The sequence below is a fragment of the Podarcis melisellensis genome (assembly GCF_964234715.1).
Source record: "Podarcis melisellensis genome assembly, chromosome: 1".
Classification (NCBI taxonomy): Eukaryota; Metazoa; Chordata; class Lepidosauria; order Squamata; family Lacertidae; genus Podarcis; species Podarcis melisellensis.
Window position 1 is genome coordinate 12,586,648 of NC_138528.1, and position 23,657 is coordinate 12,610,304.

General features: G+C 44.0%; 1 protein-coding gene and 1 long non-coding RNA gene across 2 annotated transcripts; one reads left to right on the plus strand and one right to left on the minus strand.

The window, feature by feature from the left end:
- Positions 1 to 2,687: 2,687 nt before the first annotated feature.
- Positions 2,688 to 13,565, plus strand: TMEM179 (transmembrane protein 179). The gene is made up of 4 exons (XM_081915593.1): positions 2,688 to 3,098; positions 9,021 to 9,158; positions 12,237 to 12,315; positions 13,318 to 13,565. Exons 1-4 carry the CDS (start codon positions 2,797 to 2,799, stop codon positions 13,495 to 13,497), a joined length of 699 nt encoding a protein of 232 aa, XP_081771719.1. The 5' UTR covers positions 2,688 to 2,796; the 3' UTR covers positions 13,498 to 13,565.
- A 3,157-nt stretch (positions 13,566 to 16,722) lies between these two features.
- On the minus strand, positions 16,723 to 21,333 carry LOC309372781. Its single transcript, XR_014169682.1, has 2 exons — positions 16,864 to 21,333; positions 16,723 to 16,815 (listed from the first exon to the last, which is right to left on the minus strand). It is a non-coding gene; the product is annotated as an uncharacterized lncRNA (long non-coding RNA).
- Between the last annotated feature and the right edge of the window lie 2,324 nt (positions 21,334 to 23,657).

The following is a 23,657-nucleotide window of genomic DNA, read 5'->3' on the forward strand; positions in this document are numbered from 1 at the left end:
CCAAGTTGTGTAGGGCATTCAGTGTTAAGGTTAACAGAACCTTAAACCTGGCTTGGTAGCTGATAAGCAGCCAGTACAGATTGAATTAACATCAGCATCATCAGCATCATCATTAATATAATCACTTTATACAAAAGCAGTGAAGTGAATTCACAAGATAAAATATAAAGAGATAAAAACAACAGAAAATCAGAAAAAGAAGAAAAAGAAAAACTAAACAATACAATTATATAAATTAATAATGAAAGATGCAGGGGAGGGAGTCATTATGTGGGCAGGATTTCAGTTTCCTTTCTTTAATAGCAGTTCAATGCAGAATTCAGGACCTTGGACAGTGGTCTAGAGAGAGCCAGCTTCCCAGAGGCAATCTGAATGGCTGAGCTGTCCATGGTGCTGATTAATGCAGTCAACCACCTATATTTCTGATTCTGTTTAAAATAGCGAAGTGGGGCTGCGGTTATTACGTTAGGATTTGCCAAGAATGACTAATTATCTTTTGAAAGCGCTGGAGCCCCTGAGATCTAGCAAGAGGCAGTTCTCCTTCCTTCTGCTTTCTTGTAGAAGCACACAGTGCAAAATGCTGGGTGCAGATTGTGATAGATCTGTTCTGCTGCTTGGTGTGCCAGGAATTGGGGCGCACATATCATGTATACACACCTCTCACTGCAGCATGCATGCTATGTGTGAACTCACACTGTAGGCTTCTTACCATATATTGCATTTGCACCACATCTGCACGAGACTTTCAAACTGGAATTAGATCCAAGTCATGAGCATATCTGATTCTTATAGATTACAAGCACCTTGAACTTAATTCACAATGGTCAACAATCATTTGCAAAAATATAAAATTATGCATAACATGAGGGCAGTGGATAGGGAAATGTTCTTCTCCCCCTCTCATAATGCTAGAACTTGTGGAGATCCAATGAAGCTAAGTGTTGGAAGATTCGAGACAGATAAAAACTATGTGTTAAACTATGGAGCTCGCTCCCACAGGAGGCAGTGATGGATGGCTTTAAAAGAGAATTAGACAAATTCATGGAGGACAAGGCTATCAAAAGGCTATTATTCATGGCGGCTATGTTCCACCTCCACTGTTGGAGGCAGTATGTCTCTGAATGCCAGTTCCTGGGACCTGCAGGTAGGCAGAGTGCTGTTGTACTCAGGCTCTGCTTGCAGGTTTCCCATAGGCATCTGCTTGGCCACTATGAGTACAGGATGCCGTATGGATTAGATGGGCCAGTGGCCTCTTCTTATGTTCTTATCTCCACATGCTGAAAACATGGAAACTGAGGATTCATTTGCACCTTCAAATCAAAGAGGGACCAGGAAGCAACTCAAACCTTCTTAGGAGTGGAGGAGCCAGCTTTTTGTCTGGAACAATGCATGGAAGAAATGTGAGCAGCGAAAAGGATCTGAGAAAAGCATTATTGCTAAAAAGAGAATCCAGCAGCTGCAATTGTGACTTGAAATGTATGCATGACTGTCATTCATTCATTTTTAAGCTGCTCTTAAGTCTGGCTCAGGGACGCAGGTTGCGCTGTGGGTTAAACCACAGAGCCTAGGACTTGCTGATCAGAAGGTCAGCGGTTCGAATCCCCGTGACGGGGTGAGCTCCTGTTGCTCGGTCCCTGCTCCTGCCAACCTAGCAGTTTGAAAGCACATCAAAGTGCAACTAGATAAATAGGTACCGCTAGGGTGGGAAGGTAAACGGTGTTTCCGTGCGCTGCTCTGGTTCGCCAGAAGCGGCTTAGTCATGCTGGCCACATGACCTGGAAGCTGTACGCCAGCTCCCTCGGCCAGTAAAGCGAGATGAGCGCTGCAACCCCAGAGTCGGTCACGACTGGACCTAATGGTCAGGGGTCCCTTTACCTTTACCTTAAGTCTAGCTCAGCCTTTCTCAACATTAGGTTGACAGACGTTGGACTACGACTCCCGAAACTTACCGGGAAAATAAGAAATCAAGATAACAAATCTTTTTTTTTAATAAAGGAATGGAAATTGTTTATTGAATATTTACAAATAAGCTGTAAACAGCTATGCTGCAGTTTTATAAGGGTATATATTTAAAGTAGATGAATAAATGAGCAAATTAAGTTAATCTGGATATGCAGAAAATATTGAAAATAAATTTAAGGAACTGAAGAAAGAGGGGGAAGGAAGTCGAGTTTTGAAATGTTAAAATGACTGTAAAATTATTGAAATGTATCAAACTGAAAATCATAAAAAAGACTACGACTTCCATCATACCCGACTATATATGTAATAGAATTGTAGAGTTGGAAGGGACCAAGAAGGTCATCTGGTCCAACCCCCTGCAGTGCAGGAGTCTTTTGCCCAACAGGCAGATCATGAGATCAAGAGTCTCATGTTCTACGGAGTGACCTAATTGGTTATAAGTAAAATAAAATAAAATAGGACCTACCCACTGTCTCCACACCATGCATCATTCTGTGTGGGCCCATCCCCTGCCCTCTTGCCCTTCCCTGCTTTGCTAACACCTAAACTGAAAGGCATACCCACGCAAGAAGGCAGCTCCACGTGTTCACAAAAGCGGTGCGGGGGTCTAAACCTCCCGACGAGCCCCGCCCCGTCTTGCCCTTGAGCTCCTCTACCTATCCATCCATCCATCCACCCACCCAGCCAGCCAGCCTTGCTGGGTCGGCGCGGGCGGCGCTGGAGGGAGGCGCGCTCGCCATTGCGCATCCTCCTCTCGCTCCTCGGGCTGCTGCCTTCCTCCTCCTCCTCTCTCCTCGGCTGGCGGCGGCAGGCAGGCAGCAAAGGCTGGCGACCATGGCGCTGAGCAACTTCCTCTTCGCGCAGTGCACCTGCTACTTCCTCGCCTTCCTCTTCAGCTTCATCGTGGTGGTGCCGCTGTCGGAGAACAGCAACGACTTCCACGGCCGCTGCCTGCTCTTCACCGAGGGCATGTGGCTCAACGCCAACCTGACGGCCGAGCGGCAGCGCTTCACCGTGCAGGAGTGGGGGCCCGAGTCCGCCTGCCGATTCAGCCTCTTCGCCGGCCTCCTCTCGCTGCTGCTCGCCGCAGTGCAGGCCTGGAGGACGCTCTTCTTCCTCTGCAAAGGCCACGAGGAGTAAGTGGCGGCCGGGGAGGGAGGGAGGGGAGAGAAGGGGGAGGGAGGGAGCTGGCTTAAAAGAGAGGGAGGGTCCTCCCTCCCGTGGAAACGGAGACTCCCCGTCGCCCACCAGATGCCTTGCGCGCCAGACTCCAGGCGAAAAGGCTCCGTGCGCATTCCTCTAGGCTTGCAGCAGGATGAGCTAGGGTCTCTATTCAGTCAGGTTACCCCCTACGCTTGCCTATTCTGAAATAAAGCCCCTCTGGTCGGCCCCTGTGAGGACAGGATACTGGATTAGATGGGCCTTTGGCCTGATCCTGCAGGGCTCTCTTTCTTAGACTCTGGTTTTGGCTCCCGTTGGGGAAGGGTGCCCAGAACCGCAGCTCAGCATAGGGTGTTGGACTGCCCCCCCACACACAACGACAATTTAAAACATGCACACAATAAAGGAGGATTTAATGCATACCTTTTGGAGTTGCGGAAAATGAATGCCTTTCTGGACAGACCTACTGAATATTATGTGAATATGTACAGGCTGCGATTTCCCAAAATACCCTAAAAGAGCTCCCCTATTGCTACTCTATCCTGAAACCATTAATACTGATTGCTACCCCGCTAACCACAGCAGAATTGCACAAAAAATGGGAAGACACCCCCCTACCATAACAGTTTGGTTAGGGGAAACTATCTTAATGATAAAGCTTACATATGAGAGAAACACAATGCTTAATAATAAAAGAGAACAAATTTATTGAGAGGTGGGTATTTTTACATTTCTGGAATGGCAACATAAATGACATTTTTTCCTTTTAATTTAATCAACGTATTACAGAGTTTTGCTATGCTGTCCTCGCCCCTTTATCTGTGATTTCATTTCCCACTTTATTCCCCTCCCTCCTCTTTTTTTTATTTCATTTTTTTCTTCTTATTGCAATGATGTTTGATGTATAATGGTTTCTGATACATATCGTTACAAAATAAGGGCAATAACATTAAAACAACAACAAGCAAACACATGCACAACTGATGCTGATATTGTTGGTGACAGCAGCTGCTCCTATTTATGGTGCTTCTCATCCCAAGGCAGGTATGGTCCTCCAAAAGTTTTCTGCTACATTGAGTGAATCCCACCTTCTCCTGGCTCACCCACCTCCTCTGGGCTCCCCAAAGCCAATTCTGATTCTTTTTTAATCGTCTCAGTACCACAACTGGCTCTTTGAGTGGTACCCAACATGGTAGCTTCCAAATTTTTGGGGCTACAGCTCCCATCATCCCTGATTGTCAGCTATATTGTCTGGGACTGGTGAGAGCTGGACTCTTACCGCTTCTGGGGGGGGCCACCAAATTAGCTATCTCTGAGATATTCCATTTCTATGCTTCCTTTGGAAAAGTGGGAGAGCCAGCTATTATTGCTGAGAGCCAGTGTGGAGTAGTGGTTAGAGAGATGGACTAGGACCTGGGCGACCAGGGTTCAAGTCCCCACTCAGCTCTGAAGGCCATTTGATGACTTTGGGGCAGTCACTGCATCTCAGCCTAACCTACCTCACAGGATAAAATGTCAAGATAAAATGGAAAGGGGGAGGAGATTTGAACCCTGGTCTTTGGGGGAATGGTGGGATATACATGTATAATAATAATAAATAGATTATTTATGGTGAGATCTTTTCTCTCCAAATGTCTGCAAGCAGCCAGGAGGACCTAAGAGCCCCAATCTCCATTAGGGAAATTTCTATTTTCTTAAGATCAATATGGTACCTCCCATCCCCAGAATGAAAACCAGAAGAAGATAAAAAGCAGGCAACATGTTCTGTTACAGTGTCTGCGGAGCAGACAGTTCCAGAGGCTTTGGGCAAGTGATCCAAACCACAGGCTTATAATAGAATGTACCATTGATCTCCATGGTGATGTGTGCCTGCAGCACTGGTAATATTTTATACACTGCATTCAGCTGGCTTTCGAGATCTCCCTGGGGTGCTGCAATTTAGCTCAAAGTACCACAAGCTATGAAGAGGTCTTTGCCTGTCCACGTGTTCACCTGTGTAAGATGAACTGATCAAGGCTGGTAGAATGGGCAGGGGGTGGATGATGATGAAGCTTTCCATAAACTAGATATGGTGAACTGGCTGCCTTCCTGATATTGCAGAACTTTGGCTCTCATCAGCTCCAGCTGCCATGGCCAATGTTCAGGGATGATAGGCTTTGTTGTCCAACAACATCAGGTGACCCACAAGACTTGTCTTAAACTCACAATAGGCCTGGTGGATGATTTTGTCCATGGGTGTCTAACTAGCAGATCAGAGGGAAGGCTGTCAGAATGGAAAGGTGTGGTTGCCAAATTATGGTGAGCTTCTATGGAACTTAGTTTTGGATTACTGATTTCTTATCTGCAATTTGACATGCTGCCATTTTATTCTGCGCTAGACATTATTCTCTGTCCTGTTTGGGTTTAAGCTCATAAATTAGGTTAGTTTACTTGTATTGCTTTACATAAGCGAGCTTATGATAATTCTTAATAGTTTCTTAGTACCGTAATATTCTTGTAATATTCCGGGGATGTTCAAAGTGTTTAAACTAGAAAGCTGTCCTGCAACCTGGATACAAAAGGACCACTTTCTATGGCATGAAGCTGTTTAGATTTTAAGATCAGCCTCAAGAGGCCTTGCTCCAAGTCTATCCACCATCTGAAGAAAGGTGGAGGAAGGTAGAACATCTGCAAAACATTCCCAGCTTCTCCAAACTTTCAAATAGGATTTGTTTTCCATATCACTGGCTATCCAGGTTGAAGAAACTGGGTTTTTTGTTTTGTTTTCTTGCCTGGCAAAGAGCAGACTGAGTGGGGTGTGTGATAGGGTTAGGGTTACTGGGCCAAGTTCAAGGTGCTGGTTTGGGTGCATATAGTTGTATACAGCTTGAGAGAGAGATACCTGAAAGATTGTCTCACCCCTTCTTTGACCAATTGATCACTGCTCTGCAGGTGAGGGCCTTCTGCAGAGACCATCATATCAGGAGGTCCATTCCACACTAACTAGGAATCAGGCTTTTAGTGGTGTGGCACCTGCCCTTTGGAATACTTTCCCCATGCATATCAGACAGGTGCAGTCTCTGTTGTCCTTTTGGCACCTGGTCAGCAGACCTTTAAATTGAGATCTCTCCCAGTGGTGTAGCGTGGGTTGTCAGCACCCGGGGCAAGGCAAGTAATTTGCGCCCCCTAACCCGTGGATTTGCGCCCCTAACCCTACCCCCCAGATGTTGCGCCCGGTGCGGCTGGCCCCCCCGCACCCCCCACGCTACGCCACTGATCTCTCCCAGTCTGCATCTGCAGTGGACATTTTAAAAGTTGTTGCTTACCATCCTTGCCTACTTTGGGAAGAAGGGCAGAATATACATTTAGTAAATAAATGAATCAATAATAGTCTCTCTCAATTTTTCCAACATTCAGTTGCATTGAATGGGCTGAATTCTACTACTATGGTGATGGGAACAACCTCTCCCTACCTTGTACTGGATAAATCCTCCTCTCCTACACTATGTTCACAGTCTGGGTCCATATACCCTCCCCTAATTGCTGCTTATTTGTGAAACAGAAAGCAGCTATACAATACTAAACTCTGACAAACCTCACATGTTATTTAGTGCTGATTTGTTTGCAAGTCAGAGCATGGACAAAGTATAAGCCAGCCTCCCCCAACCTAGTACTCTTCATATGGTTTGACTAATACCCCCTATTCAGCCCAGTGGTGGTGGCCTAGGCTAAAAGGAAATGTTTGAGGTCTGCTACCAAAAATACATAGGAGTGGGGAAGGAGATTGTGGGATAGGCCTCTTAAACCCAGATCTGTCAGTATCAATCTGTCAAAACGGAAAGGAGCGCCTCGTCTGGATTTTGCTGCCTTGGCACCGAGAAAACTTTTAGCATTCCAGACATATCTGAACTGGTGCTCCGGCATTGTAAACACAGAGTTGCAGGATTCGCTCCTACAAGAGGCATCAGTTGGTGGCTACCAGTTTGGACGGCTTTGAAAGGGGATCCGACAAATTGATTTATAAAATTATAAAATGATGCATGACATGGAAAAGGTGGCTAGAGAGAAAAAAATATCCCTCTCTCATAGCACTAGAACTTGCACACATCCGATGAAGCTGAATGCTAGAAGAGTTAGGATAGGTAAAAAAAAAGTTCATGGACTATGGAACTCCCTGCCACAGGAGGCAGTGATGGACACTAACCTAGATGACTTTAAAAGAGGATTGCAATAATTTATGGAGGAGAGGGTTGTTGATGTCTACTGGCTATGATGCCTATGTTAAGGTTACCAGATTTTTTCAGTGAATTTGGGGACACTCTTCAGCTTCAATGGATTTTGTATGGGGACTGATGTGTAAATTTGGGGACTGTCCCTGGGAAACGGGGACGTCTGGTAACCTTAGCCTATGTTCTCCCTCCACAGTGGGAGGCAGTAACGCTTCTGAATAGCAGTAGCTGGAAATCCCTAGTGGGGCAAATGCTGTTGCACTCAGGACTTGCTTGTTGCACTCAGAAGAATAACAAGAGGAGTTTGGATTTGATATCCCACTTTATCACTACCCTATGAAGTCTCAAAGCGGCTAACAATCTCCTTTCCCTTCCTCCCCCACAACAAACACTCTGTGAGGTGAGTGAGGCTGAGAGACTTCAGAGATGTGTGACTAGCCCAAGGTCACCCAGCAGCTGCATGTGGAGGAGGGAGGAAGTGAACCCAGTTCCCCAGATTATGAGTCTACCGCTCTTAACCACTACACCACACTGGCTCTCTCACACTCAGGACTTGCCCAGAAGCACATGGCCAGCCACTGTGAGATAACAGGAAGCTGCAGTAGTCCTAACGTTGCTTGTTGTTGTTGTTTAGTCGTTTAGTCGTGTCCGACTCTTCCTGACCCCCTGGACCAGAGCACGCCAGGCACTCTTGTCTTCCACTGCCTCCCGCAGTTTGGTTAAACTCATGCTGGTAGCTTCGAGAACACTGTTCAACCATCTTGTCCTCCATCGGTCCCTTCTCCTTGTGCACTCCATTTTTCCTAACATCAGGGTCTTTTCCAGGGAGTCTTCTCTTCTCATGAGGTGGCCAAAGTATTGGAGCCTCAGCTTCAGGATCTGTCCTTCCAGTGAGCACTCAGGGCTGATTTCCTTCAGATTGGAGAGGTTAGATCTTCTTGCAGTCCATGGGACTCTCAAGAGTCTCCTCCAGCACCATAATTCAAAAGCATCAATTCCTTGGCGATCAGTCTTCTTTATGGTCCAGCTCTCACTTCCATACATCACTACTGGGAAAACCATAGCTTTAACTATACAGACCTTTTGTTGGCAAGGTGATGTCTCTGCTTTTTAAGATGCCACTCTTTTGTTGACTATGAGGGCCACTCCATTTCTTTTACGAGATTCTTGCGCACAGTAGTAGATATGATGGTCATCCGAACTGAATTCGCCCATTCCCGTCCATTTTAGTTCACTGATGCCCAGGATGTCAATATTTATTCTTCCCATCTCATTTTTGACCACATCCAACTTACCAAGGTTCATGGTTCTTACATTCCAGGTTCCTATGCAATATTTTTCTTTGCAGCATTGGACTTTCCTTTCGCTTCCAGGCATATCCGCAATTGAGCGTCCTTTCAGCTTTGGCCCAGCCGCTTCATCAGCTCTGAATCTACTTGTACTTGTCCTCCGCTCTTCCTCAGTAGCATGTTGGATGCCTTCCGACCTGAGGGGCTCATCTTCCAGCCTCATAACTTTTATATGCCTGTTGTCTTTGTCCATGGAGTTTTCTTGGCAGGGATACTGGAGTGGCTTGCCAGTTCCTGCTCCAGGTGGATCACGTTTGGTTACTTTGCTTTGGTAAAAGTTGCTTACGAGTTATAATTCCCTTTTCTTCTCTCCTCCCCACCTCCCACTTTTCCCTCGCAGCTCTTTCTTTTACGCCTTCCTGAATCTGCTCATCAGCGCTTTTGTGGTTTTCGTCATCTTCATCGCCAGCACGATCGTAAGCGTTGGTTTTAACATGTGGTGCGACGCCATCACCGAAAAAGGAAGCATGCCCAACAGGTGAGTGTGGCAGGGGAGGGTCCTTCCCATTGATGCATGCGCGCTGAAAGACAGGAGGCAATAAGCGAAGGGCAGGTATGGAAGCAAGGGAAACAGGCAAAAAGAGATGTGAGCTGGAAATAATCTCCTAACGGTACGATGGGTAGCTACAGCGAGGCCAACAGAAGAAGAAATTGCCCCTTCTTTGGCTTACGTTGTCAGATGCAACACAGGACAGAGATCCAGTGCCTTTAAGAATTATCTAGCAGCATTGCAATGGGAGAAGTTAACTTCCCCCTTTTCTGTGATTTGAGAGTAAAAAAGAAGACTACTGGAGGCCAGTCCTGTATTGAATATGGCAGTTTGGACCTTGAAACTGCAGCACCCTTTGTCAAACAAAGCAAGATATGGAAGGAGGAGAAGGAAGAATGGTTAAGCACTTCCATACCACACGGGAAGTAAAAATTTGGATGTGCAGAGCATTTGATTACTACTATTATATTCCTTGTCCCTCAAAATCCAGGATGTGATGTGTATCCTAAAATATTTAAGCTAATTTAGGGATGGAGAACCTCAGGCAAGGGGATCCTAGGCTTCTCTATGTGGCCCTTGGAACTGTCCTCAGACCACACCACTCCATAGCCATGTCCCCGCATCTCCAGCTCACAGCCCTCACCCAGCCCTTCTCTCCACTCTCCTTGAGTGGTTTTGCCTGGCTAGAATGTGCTGTTAAACCCCAATAGCGCTTTTTGCTGGAGGATAGAGAGGGATGGTGGAGGTGAGGGAGGGACCCGTGAGTGTGCTCATAAAGTAGCCTATGAAGGTGAATTTCACGCTTGTTACTCCACCCATTTTCTCTTCTGGTCCCGCCCATCACAGACCCATGACTCCCAGAAGGTTGCATGTGGCCCCCAAATTGAAGAAAGGTTCTTCGCCCCGAGCTAGTACTAGCCTATCTAAAAATCTGAAATATACGCACCTATCCTATTCTGGATAAATGAAAATGGGACATAATTTGCTTCACAGTAAAGGGCAGTAATCCACATCAACATGGTTGGGTGGGGAAAATGCTGTTGTTCCTTTGCACAACTGAATTAGCTTGCAAGGGATCTGGGTGGGAGTTGATTTTCAGAAGCAACTAGGAATGTGCGTCTAAAATGCTTCCAGGCTGCAATTTAAATTTATTACTGTTGTAGAGTATGAAAGCCCAGCAATATTGCACAATTGAGAAATTATCCAGCGTATTGAACCACTCTGTGTGTTTGGTACTAGAAATATTTTTATTGAGAGTCTAAATTTCTTTCCCTTCATGTTTTTTTTTTAAATTAAAAAATATATCCACTGGCTCATAAAGTAGAAGATAAAATGGTGACATTTTATGTCATATGATACAAATAAACTGCATTGCTAAAGCATTTACTTTGTTTCACCTTGTCATATGTTGTAAAATGCCATTAGTGAATGTTCTGTTTAGGGCTGCAACGGTTATTCGAATATTCCGTTAAAAGGGGAGGTTTTTTTGAAAACAAAAAAATCTCTGGACTAATAGAATATTCGGATAAGCATCCAAGATGGCTGACAACACTGGAAAGGAAGGAGAGAAAAAGAGAGAGAGAGAGAGACAGAGAAAGAAAGAGAAGAGGCCTTCTGAAACCTCAGAACCCCGGGGAATTGTTCACAGCACCAAGTAGAAATCCAAGTTACCTGTAAACAAACCAACCCAAAACCACTCGTAGGCAGACTCTATCTGACCAACTCTTTGCTCTGGAGCATCTGAAACAAACAAAACAAAAACCACACACACACGCAAACACCCCTTTCTTCTGAAGTCTTCTCTGGTGATGTCAAAAGGTAATGGAGGCTCGTAACTCAGTTTCATTGTGGGGTGATGCCAAAGTGGGGATTGTCTGTGTGGGTGGTTGTGTCGGTGGGGCAAAATAGAAGAGCTTAAGGCTTTTCAAATGCTGGTTTTAGGTAAGATGGAGGACTTCCCCTGCACATTTTTGCTTCATTTGCACTGCATGCTTTTTTTGTTTCTCATCCCCAGTAGTCATTGCCAGTCTGCCCCCCCCCCCACTGTTTCTCTTTGTGTGTGTGTTTTTTAATGTATGGTGCTTATGGGTCTAAAGGTCTCCTCCAGTTTGGCATAATGATTCTTGAACTCAAGGATAGTTCATAAACTCTGTGTTGGGATACCATCAGACAAGATGGTGGACTCAACCTTTCAAAACTGCAATGTAACCCGATTTTGCACAATGGTTCCTGAACTCAAGAAGCCGATCGCCACCAAATTTGGCCTGATGGTTCATGAGATCAAGGAGGAGGTACGAGGTAGGTTAGGCTGAGAGAATCTTGACGGGCCGAAGTTCACTTCATGAGCTTCATGGCTGAGCAGGAATTTGAACCTGATTCTCCCAAGTCATAGTCAAAGCTCTAACCACTACACCACACTGCCCAGAGGTCAATTCAGTCTGATACAAGAAGGTTCTTCTTACATTCTTATGCCGAGGCTGGTATGTTGTGCTAATTGTGGCTGTAAACTCCCTTGTGTATCCATTTCACAATTATTGTGCAATTGTCAAAATGCATGCTGGTCTCCTATTATTATTATTATTATTTTACGATTCCATTGAAAGGTCCTGCCAGATTAGAGACCCAATTTAGTTTCAGAATGCAGACATGGATGAAACATTCATACAGCTTCTCTCTTTCTCTTAATCTGCAGGAAATTGATAAAAGTGGGAACAGTTGGCAAAGTATTTGAAGGGACGTTGACATTTTGGCCTTTGCTCCATTATTTCTGGTTGAGATCAAACTGCAATAAACTCTGACTGGTTCAGTGGCATGTGCTGAGAGACAGAGGCTGCAATATGAAGGTTTATCTGTGTTTCAAGGATAGCAGGATGATTGTTTTATAATGAAGATGTTGTCATCCAGTTGTTATATATGGCAGTGGGCTATTGCTTCTTGGGAATGGAGCTTTATTGGACAGGATTTAGAGGTCTGTTTCAGCTGGAGCTCAGAAAAGGTCATTTGGAATTGCTGAAATGATTTTCATTTCTTCCCCTCCCCCTCATCCAAAATGTCTTCTCCCTCTAGCTGTGAAGAATTACAGGATATAGATCTTGAGCTGAATTTAGAAAACTCAGCATTCTATGACCAGTTTGCCATCACACAGGTAAGTCAAGTGATCTCCCCCAAAATCTCTTTGTTTGTCCATAGAGCTGATAAGTTGCAGCTCTGGAAAGGAATACTGATTATTGGCTGTAATAAAGAGATTGATTGATTGATTGATTGATTGATCGATCTCTGGAAAAGGTTCTCAGTGTCATCTTGTCTTCTCTGGGAATCAAAAGTAGCATCCCTGATGAGGATGGGGTAGAAATTCAATTCAGTATTCATTTAAAGGAGGATCTATCCAAACCGCACTTTCTGGGGCAACGTGAGAAGCAAAAGATGGTCAGCCTTCAGATAAATTTGCATTGATCTGAACTTTGCAGATCTGAAATTTAAAACCAGCCATTGTTTTCAAAAATGCATGTATTAGGAGAAAGGTCACCCAGTGAGCTTCATGGCCAGGCGGGGATTTGAATTCTGCCCGTCCAGGTCCAGCACTCTAGCCACTACACCACACTGCCTCTCAGTTGGAGTTGGAGTCAAATACCTGGAAGGCACCATGTTGGCCACCTCTGTATAATTCAGTCAAAAACTTCCCAGATTAAAAGACTTGCATGTACAGTGGTACCTTGGTTTACAAACTTAATCCGTTCTTAAACCAAAGCGTTCTTAAACCAAGGCATGCTTTTCCCATAGTAGCAGGGGACTCAATTTACAAATGGAACACACTCCAAAGGAAAAACAAAAAAAAATTCCTTCCTAATAACTTAGTTGGTCTTTAAGGTGCTACTGGAAGGATTTTTTTTTGTTTTGACTATGGCAGACCAACACGGCTACCTATCTGTTACTCCAAAGGAAGTGAAACATGTTCTTATTCCAAGGCAAAGTTCACAAACCAAAACACCTACTTTTGAGTTTGCAGCGTTCTTAATCCAAGTTGTTCATAAACTAAGCTGTTCTTAAACCAAGGTACCACTGTAAATAAATTGGTATTAGGAATTGCTTGACCTTGTTACTCTCTCTCTCTCTCTCTCTCTCTCTCTCTCTCTCTCTCTCTCTCTAGTTTGGCCTTTGGGCTGCCTGGCTCACTTGGCTCGGAATTACCATTTTGGCCTTTTTGAAAGTTTACCATAACTACCGGCAGGAGGACCTTGTGGAAAGCCTCATTCATGAGAAGGAGCTCTTGCTAGGAAGATCCTCATCACGAACTTCTTTCCAGGAGGAGAAAAGTGGCATGATCTAACGGGCAGACAAGCCAGTCTACCCAGCAGGTTGTAGGGGTTTTTTAAAAAATAAAAATAATTATAATAATTTGGCAGTTTTAGGTGGAGTTCAAGAAAATGGTACTGGTTTTAAGAAAGGAAAGTGAATCTGGATCCCGTTAAGGAGATGGTGTCTGTATGTAGATGCATCCCCATTAGCACTGACACATAGGGCTGGTTCACACAGGCACGTCCATCACTCTCGCTCTCATCAGCTGACCTTGAGGAATCTCAGCCAAATGTACAAACTCACTTGAAAAGAATTGGGTTATATTGAAGGTCCAACCCTGGGGATTCATTTATGATGGCCCATTCACACACATGCAAACCATCCTTTGATGCTGCAGTTGCCATGTGATGGCTATGCCTGCATGAACCAATCCGTAGACAGCAAGCTGTGCGCCACTACTTTGAAATAGATTTTCTTTCTTGGCTGTCATGTTCCTTCTCCAGATGTTTGACGAGATAAGCCTGAGTCATATACTCCTCCGCTCCATCACAAATATAATGTCATGCATGATGCGGGCACTCAACGATGATGTCCAGTTACGCTGGATGCCCAGTTATTCTTCCCCCTCAAAGAGGAGGGATGAGGGTGAGAATTATCCAAACTGAGCGCCCATGGGATTGGGGAATCTGTATTTAGTGCCTGCATTGTATGTGTGATGTTATCTTTTTGTTGAGTTTCTCCTCTCCCACCTGACGGCTCTTTCTGATCCAGTGAGTGGATGGTCTGCAGTTTGCAACACTTGCCAACTCATGCTCAAAATGTACCTCTAAAGAATTGTTGTGTGACTCAGACAGTATCTCTGGGTGTGACCACCAGTGCTACCTTTTGGTAGACCCACTAATAAGCCTTAGATCAGTGTCTTCTCTGGGCATTGATGCTCCCTTGTTGTGCATGCCAAGTGGCCCAGCCATGTATGTGCCCTTGAATGAAGAGTGCAACTGAGTCTTCATACATACTGCAGTACAGTAGTACCTTGGTTCTCAAACGTAATCCATTCTGGAAGTCCGTTCAACTTCTGAAAACATTCAAAAACCAAGGCGCAGTCTTTGATTGGCTGCAGAAGCTTACTGCATTCAATCGGAAGCAGCAGAAGCTGCCTCAGATGTTCGACTTCCAAAAAAAGTTTGCAAACCAGAACACTCACTTCCAGGTTTGCGATGTTCTGGAGCCAAAACGTATGAGTACCAAGGCGTTCAAGACCCAAGGTATGACTGTAAATGCAAAAGCTTCCTTGAAATCCAAATGCCCTGATTCTGCAGAGTTCTGGTTTACATGGAAGCCTTCTTGCATGTAGCTGAAGGCACAGAAACTCATTAGAGGCAGTCACACTCTTTTGACAAAGACTAGTGGGCAGAGTTACTTGTTATCAAGTAACAGGAGCATTAACACCCAAGCAGGACTTCTTGCGTCCTTGGCACAAGCTCCATTCAAATGCAGAGGGGTTGTGTATGAGCTTTGCCTAGAAGACTTAAAAACCCTATGTTCTATCTACCCAGTGTCTGACATCTGTGGCTCAAATCACAGAACTTTCATACATTGGGGAAGGGAGGGTTTTTGTAAATTCCGCCATGATGCACAGGATTTATCAGCCAGCTGTTTAGATGTGACCATTGTGCTCCTGTGTTGAAAGTGTGCTGCATCGGGTCATATGCACATAATGTAGGCCCTGGGAACAGGCACTGTGATGATTTCAAAGTGTATTACCAGCTACACAAACTCAAGCTTTTTCTAATTATCAGCATCATCTTACTGATTTATTTACATAATGATATGTTTGAAAAGAAACTCAAAAGCTTGTAGTAATGAGTATTGCTTATAGCAAAACCAGATACTGGTTCTTTCACGGATATTGCCCTGTGTGAAATAGGTACATAAGTGCCATGTGAACACATTTACTGAAACATTTACTGAAGCAAAGTTGCACATTCATGAATGAATGGAAGAATTCCGGATTGGAGTTCTGATTCCAACATGCTGAAAACCAAGGGGTTAAAAACCATGAGTATTTATGCAAAGTTTGAGGTGCCCCCCTCAAAAATCCTTGAATCACCGCTTTAAAAAGATTTTTAAAAATCCGAAGCATCACTTTACCAAATTTAATTTATTGCAAACAGCAGCCAAGCTGAAAATCTGCAGATTGGAGTTTTGCTTTTAAATTTGTTTCAGTTCCATTAAAAAAAAATCTGCTCCTGGATTCAGTTGAAAAGATACGGAGCAGCATGGCTTGTTGGACACTTGTGTAGATTATGATAAAGATGTGTATTTGGAATGGGGTGGAAGGGGAAACTCATTGCATTATATTAGCTGCTCTCCGTAGATCTTCCCAGGAGATTTTGGATGGCACTTTTGCTTAGCTTTGAGGTTGGCATGCAAAATATATTATTATTGCTTAGTAAAATGTAGTGAAATGGGCTATAGGTAACAGCTTGCCTTGTACAGCGATTGATATATAATGCTTGCTTCTTCATATATACAAGTAGAATCTTAATGACATATTCTAATGTAGTAATGTTCACCTGTAATGTTGCCTTCATACAGTATGTGGAATTATTCCAAGATACAAAGTACAGTTATCTACGTGCATAGCACAAACAACTACTTAGGCAGGCTGTTCGTGGTTGAATTGGGACACTCTCCCCCTTTTAGCAAACTGCCTGAGATGGAAGTTGCACTTCAGAATTATGGGATTAGGATTGGATTCAGGATTTGTTTTCAGGACCAGGCAGACTCAAGGAGGTTTATCACTAACCAAATCTTGATACTTTGGTCATTGCTGTCGTCTGCTCTTATGGGTAAGTGGGGTGGTGGAATAAAGTACCGGTAATGCATTCATTACCCACCCTTTAACCTAAGGTCCAAGGGTTGCAGCGATGGGAACTGCAGTTATAAAACAAATAAAACTGTTACAACTACAGAATCGTAGAATTGGAAGGGACCTCAAGGGCCATCTAGTCTAACTCCCTGCAGTGCGGGAATCACAGCTAAAGAATTGGTAAGAGGATATAGAATTATATTAATCCCCTAGTGTGTGGGGTAGCAGCAAAGGAAAAATGGCTGCAAGACTGTTTTCAAAGAGTCCCAGTAGCAGAGTTCAGTTTGGCAGTTTAGTGAAGGCTGATTAGCACCCGTCTGTCTTTGGGGGTGAAGTCAGACCCCTGTGACTGCAGGGACCAGTGTGGGAGAGACATGTTTTCTTGCAGCTGGAACAGATGAAGGCATTCAGTTTTGCTGTTACAGATGCACCATGGCGTTCCTTCTTTCTGCACACCTCTTACCTGTAATTCCTCCTCTGGTCACATTCTTTATATATTACGATAACTTTGATCTTGCAAATCACCCCCACTTTCCTTCTGCATTAACCGTCTGACAGGCTGATAGTTTAATTAGGTTTGCAAAATCCAAAGACATCAGGCCCCCTCGCCCCTGCTGCATAATAATAATAATAATAATAATAATAATAATAATAATAATAATGCACTCAAAAAGGGGAAAAGTCTGTATTTCCCCATGATCTCCAGGATTTAAGAGCTATTACCTTTTATAAGCCATGGGGGCCACTTCCATAAGGCCTCCCAAATGCCAAAACATAATTCTGCTCCTTTTTTATAATGTCTTCTGTAGTGTTTACTTGTGTATTTTATTCTGTGCTCTCCTTTCTCCTAGCACAGGATTCAAGGCAACCCACAACATGCATTAACAACAGATACAGCTAAAACACCCACCCACACCAATTTCACAGCCTGCAAAGTGCTTGATTGTTCTTCCATTGTAGATTTTCAGACCCAATGCTTATCTTTCTTTCCAAACCAAAGAACTCATTGTGTAGAGCCTCGATTCTCTCTCTCAATCTGCACCATCATTTTTGTTTGTTTCTGCTCCCTGCAGATGGATACAATCTGCAAACTTGTTTTCTCACTAGCCATGAGTCTTGGCTTGTGTTTCCTCTGATACACAGAAACAGAGCCAGCCCATCTTGAGGCAAAGGGCAAGATGGCATCCTCCCTTTTCTCTATATAACAGAAGATGCCTGGAGTGGCAGCTGATTCTTGCTTCAGTACTGCCTGAGGGTAGCCCCTGTTGCCTTCCAGCATTCTATGCTGGAGGTGGTTTGTCCACTCTTCCTAATGGTAGGGCTGTTTTTACTTAATTGAAAAGGTAAGGGATGTGGGTGGCGCTGTGGTCCAAACCACTGAGCTTCTTGGGCATGCTGATTGAAAGGTCGGTGGTTCGAATCTGCATAACGGGATGATCACCTGTTGCTCTGTCCCAGCTTCTGCCAACCTAGCAGTTTTAAAGCATACCAGTGCAAGTAGATAAATAGGTATCACTGCGACAGGAAGGTAAACCACGTTTCTGTGCACTCTGGCATTTGCCATGGTCCTCCATGTGCCAGTAGCAGTTTAGTGATGCTGACAACATGACCAGGAAAGCTGTCTGTGGACAAATGCTGGCTCCCTCAGCCTGAAAAGCGAGATGAGCGCCGCACCCCAAAGTTGCATTTGACTGGACTTAACCATCCAGGGGTCCTTTTACTTACTTAATTGAGCAGTGGAACTAGGCTTGCCATGGAATTCCATGTCTAGCAGAAGGTGGGGTCTGCTTGGCGCCATGTTTGTGGAAGTAGGATACTGAGGAGTCCATACACAGGGTTGCCATACGTTCTCTTTTTCAAGGACATGTCCTGTTTCTCAGGGGTAGAATTTCTGTCATGGCAGATTTTTTTAATTTGCCAAAATGTCCTCATTTTCCCCCTTTGGTATCCAGAGAGCATGCACGCGTTTGGGAACTGCCGTTCCAGGAGTGTCAAAATTGGACAAGAGCTAATTCAGACACGCATGTTTGGTTATTCTGAGCCCGGCTTCGGCTGTGGAGGGCAGGATATAAATAATTTTTATTTTTATTTTTTTAATTATTCCTTTACTTATTTTCAACAGCTGAAAATAAACTTTTATGGGAAAGAAACAAACTTTCTTTCCCATAAAAGAAAAATAAATCAAGGCAGCAAACAATGAGATAGGAGATTACAATGATACCAAACAATAACATCCATGCAATTAGGCTAAAACAACAATAATGTCAGTTTGCTGGAGAAAGAACCTGTTCTCCCAAGGGAGTGCTGTCATGAGGCTGAACTTCCTTTCTTGTCAACATCAGAAAGCCACCATCCTGTGGCTCACCTACCTTAATATGGAGGGGGAACAGGGTCTTAGAAGACTATCTCAATAAGTGAGTTGAGAGCCAACATGAAACAGTGGTTAGAGTTTCTAGGCTGAGCCCATAAGGTCATAAAAGGGATCCTGCAGGATCAAACCATAGGGCTATGTAGGCCAGCATCTTCTCTCTCGCACCGCCTTCCCCATCCCGCCCCAGACATTGGCAAATGTGTCCTCTCTTTTGCTCTTCAACATATGGCAACCTTACCCATGCACCCTATGCTGCCTGAGTAGAACTCTCAAAAACTCAGAAAAGAGGGCCACCCATCAAGGCAACTTTAAGGGCTTGGAAGATGTCACCTTCTATCTGCAAGCATGCAGCCACCATGTTTATGCCATTTCCAGTGAGAAAACAAAAGCCTTTGCTTGTCAGTGTTTACATTTTGATGTCAGATGGGAGAGTTTCGAAATGTAGCTTTAAAGCAGAAACGTAATCTGAGATTTTCAGATTTCTTCCCTTCAGCCCAGCTCCACAACTTAATGTTCTGTTGGGTTGAAGATGCTGCAGAGGAGCCAACAGATGGAACCCTGGACCTTTTGTGTGCATAACACATTCCCTACCACTTGGTTCAACCTTCCTTTCCTGTAATGCCCAGTAGTGAAAAAGCAAATTCAGTGTACATTTAATGATAACTTTCTACTGGTAGATGTTTGAACTCTTATTGTATATTTGTGTACATAAAGGAGGGGATGAATGCTTCTGTTTTTGAATCGATGCCCTGTGATGTGTATGTTTGTGTGTGCATTCCCTAGCCCAAACTTGAACTTTTCCTGGATTCAGGAGCAAAGCACCAAACAAGGCATAATGTCAGGTGGTCCACAAGTGGTTTTAAGTAAGATCTCTTAAGTCACCTTCTGGGAGAGGGGCTCAAAATGCAGTTGTGTGTATGCATCACACCAACTTTTATGACCTAAGATTTAGAACCTGACCTTCTGAACAGATTTACTATTGCACGATGCATAACTGTCAAATTCAAAATAGTTAAGAAATTGGGACTGGAATAGGTCGCGCTCATTTCAGAGCTTGTTATCACGATGCTATTTGAGTATTTGGACTCACAATCTGCATTGTCTTTTTTTGGTGTATAGTGGGGCATGGAATGCATGCAAAGTGCAGGGAAAACATTGAGCTTGGAAATGCAAAGTGCTGCTTGTTTTATACAAAACTGAATAGGGAGTAGGTTTTTTTTTTCTTTAAAGATGTACCCCAAACCCCCATTGATGACCTTCTGCTGTAATACTTTGTATACATCAAGCAAATCTGAGATTGCAAGGCCCATTCTCCTTGTTTGAACCAACAATTGAGTTTCCATTGTCTTTGGTGGGGAGTGGGTTGCCTAAAATGGGAAATTATTCTTTTATATCAGTTGTTTGCCCACCACCCCTTCTGGAGAGCGTATTGGGCTTCTGATCTGGTGCCATATAAAAATAAATTGTCTGAAAATTTAATGCGTTTTGGTGTTTTATTTAAACACAATCAGAATAATTAGATTTTTTAGCACAAGACGTATGAAGCAACTGATGGTTGAGAACTGAATAGTGTGCCTCACTTATAGGCTATATGAGTCTTGCTGGCAAGTATTGTGCAGATCTAGGAATCTAACAAGGATATAATTCTTTTTAAAAAAATGAAAATAAAACCTTTTCTTGTGTGTCTAACCTCATTTTTCAGATTTTTTCTTATAGAGTTCTATAGAAGCTGGGAGGGCTGCTCCCCATTTTCATTTTCCAGCTGCTGACATGTATTAAATGGCAGCTAAAATAAACTCCTTTTCATGTATATATTTTTCATTTTTTGCTATGTAAACAAGAACTGTTTTGTCGCAGCGGGGATAATGCCTGAATACGAAGAGAAGTCAAATATGGTTCACGTAATCGGTGCAGGCAGGTGGTCTCAGTTATGGTGCAGAATCCACACCGGGAAGAACATTGCCTACGTCGACCTTTAATGCACTTGTACAAGTGGGTCAGTGTGTATTTTAAAAGGTTCCCAGCAATGCATCATGCATTAATGCCATCCTCCGAGGCAGGTGTTATAAATATGGTCAGAATAATTCCTTTTAATGCTCTCCATATTTTATTTTATTTTTTGCGGGGGATGTTTCCATCTGAAAACAAAAATGGTAACCTGCAAATGAGTTTCTTTCTTCAGTCAATGCCTGTTCAACACTTTTTCATCTGCCATGTAATGTTCCTTCTGCACTTGCAATGAACCAACCCTTTGGTGTGGTAGCAACCATAAGGACCTAAGTGGAGTCTGTTGCATCAGACCAATGGCCCTCAGTCCAGCATGTGCAAAAAAAAAGTGTCCCAAAGCGCCAAAATTCTGACATGCTTTTTCCACACAAAAGGTGGTAAACATATACCATTAGTCCTGGAAGTGCTCCAAGCTAAACCCCTAGCACAATTATTATATGGGGCTCACTTTGGATCTACGGAAGCTGTCCAATCAAAGTTCTTAAGGCAAATTTTCTCTGTACCACCCTGTGACCCAAACGCATCATTGTGCCTAGAAGCTAATCTTTCCTTGGTAGAATTATGGATCTGGTGTAGGACACTTAACTATTGGCTTTGCCTAAATGCAAATCCTCCCCCCCCCCTTGTCTAATATCCCTAGTGCTGCAAGATTGTCACAAGAGCGCCTGGACTAAAATTGTCTATCAAAAACTTCACTCTTGCAGTTTATCACCACAACTGCTACTCACTTTGGGTTTTAGTAAAGCAAACAGTCTTAATTTTTCAGTGCCTAAATGATATTGAGCGTCAGAACAACTTGGCCACAATAAGGAAATTTTGCCCACAGTACAACTATTTTCCACCTTCCCATTTTGGCTCTATCCACTTTCTCAATGCCATGCATAATCTTAGAAAGTTTCTATCCTGACTTTTCAGCAGAGGCTGGTCGATTAGGACAAATAGGGCAGCGGCCCACCAGCTTCGTTCTGCCCTCTCCCAACCCATACCTGCCTCCTGTCGGGATGATGTCAGCGACTCCTGGCTGGTTGCCCAGGAAAGTATAAAGACAAGGGAAAGTTTCTTACAGTCCTTTTTTATTTCAAACTTCACACAGAGAGGCTATAGAACCCAGCATCTTGGATAAGGGCATTGTCTCGAGTGAATCTCTTCCCCCCTCCAATCTCTCCCATCCCTCATTCTTCGCCATCATCATCATCTCCTCTATGGGTGCTGCTAAGGACCCTCTGTCTTTGACCTCTTTGCTCTCCTACTTTTAAGGCTCGCTGGGTTCTGGGAGATGGAGGGTCTGGAATGCTTTCTACTGACAACGTGTCGGCCACCTGTTGCTCTGGCTCTCCCATGGTTTCCCAACTTTACCCTTCATCTGCCTCTGAGCTGTGACCTCCCTCAAATCCCTGTTGTAAATCTAGACTGTCTTCCTCCTCCTCCCTGGAAGGGTCAGGATGGGGAGGCGGTTTCCACCATTCCTGTCCCTGACACCTCCCTTCTTATAGCTAATCTGGGGTGTGTGTGTGATGCTGGCTGTCAGCTTCCTCCATAGAATCATAAATCATAGAATCATAGAGTTGGAAGAGACCACAAGGGCCATCGAGTCCAACCCCCTGCCAAGCAGGAAACACCATCAGAGCACTCCTGACATATGGTTGCCAAGCCTCTGCTTAAAGACCTCCAAAGAAGGAGACTCCACCACACTCCTTGACAGTAAATTCCACTGTCAAACAGCTCTTACTGTCAGGAAGTTCTTCCTAATGTTTAGGTGGAATCTTCTTTCTTTCTCCTTCTCAGTCTGTTTTGCCCTTGTATAACTCAGCAGGGAGGCAGCGAATAGGGACAAACCTAGAATTGGTTGGCCCCAGCTGCTCTTGGTTTCTTCGCCTTCCATTGCACCAGTCCCACCAGTCCTATTCCACCAGCAGTACCTACTCTCTGGAACTCCCTGTCCATTGATTTTAGGCAGATGTCTTCACTGCATTGTTTTCAACATCTGCTAAAAACACACCCTCCCCCCCAGCAAGCCTATCCATGCTATTCTTCATACACAATATTATTGTGTATAATTTTTTTTTAGTTGCTGATTTTATTTATGTTTTGCTAAGATTGCATGCCAGCCTTGTTTAAACATTTGCTTTTGTTGGCATTGTTAAACTAATCTTTTATATAGTTCTTTGTAGACCTTTCAGAGGCAGGGACTTTAAATGTATAGTGCAGACAGGACCACAATGTGTGACAAGCAGATTTAGTAACTGTTACCAGCATTTATTCATTCTTAATCATAATTTTGCAATGCAGAAGGCATTTTTTTGCACTGTGTTCATTTTTTAAAGAGTCTTGGTGTGATTCCAGTAAGCTGAAAATGGCATCAATGTCTTTAAAAAACACCTTTTTATAACCAATTTGTATTAGTATATACAATATTTTATTAAACCATGAACCAATGATAGTGGAGACGGCAACATTCCCGTAATTTTTAATTGTCAACTATCTTTTGAAAGCTAGCAGCAGCTATCCATAAGCTGGCATATATAGAATAGGTTTCAAACCGTGCAATGGATAAAATGTGATATTTATACATAGGTAAAGGTAAAGGGACCCTTGACCATTAGGTCCAGTCGTGACCGACTCTGGGGTTGCGGCGCTCATCTCGCTTTATTGGCCGAGGGAGCCGGCGTTTGTCCACAGACAGCTTCCGGGTCATGTGGCCAGCATGACTAAGCCGCTTCTGGCGAACCAGAGCAGCACACGGAAACACCGTTTACCTTCCCACTGGAGTGGTAACTATTTATCTACTTGCACTTTATGCTTTCAAACTGCTAGGTTGGCAGGAGCTGGGACCGAACAATGGGAGCTCACCCCATCACAGGGATTCGAACTGCCGACCTTCTGATCGGCAAGTCCTAGGCTCTGTGGTTTAACCCACAGCGCCACCTGCGTCCCTTGATAT

Excerpts from the sequence above, each read along its gene's own strand:
- TMEM179 (XM_081915593.1), top strand. The coding sequence starts at position 2,797 with ATGGCGCTGAGCAACTTCCTCTTCGCGCAGTGCACCTGCTACTTCCTC. Across the intron at positions 3,099-9,020 it reads CTCTGCAAAGGCCACGAGGA|CTCTTTCTTTTACGCCTTCC; the intron begins GTAAGTGGCGGC and ends TTTCCCTCGCAG. Across the intron at positions 12,316-13,317 it reads ACCAGTTTGCCATCACACAG|TTTGGCCTTTGGGCTGCCTG; the intron begins GTAAGTCAAGTG and ends CTCTCTCTCTAG.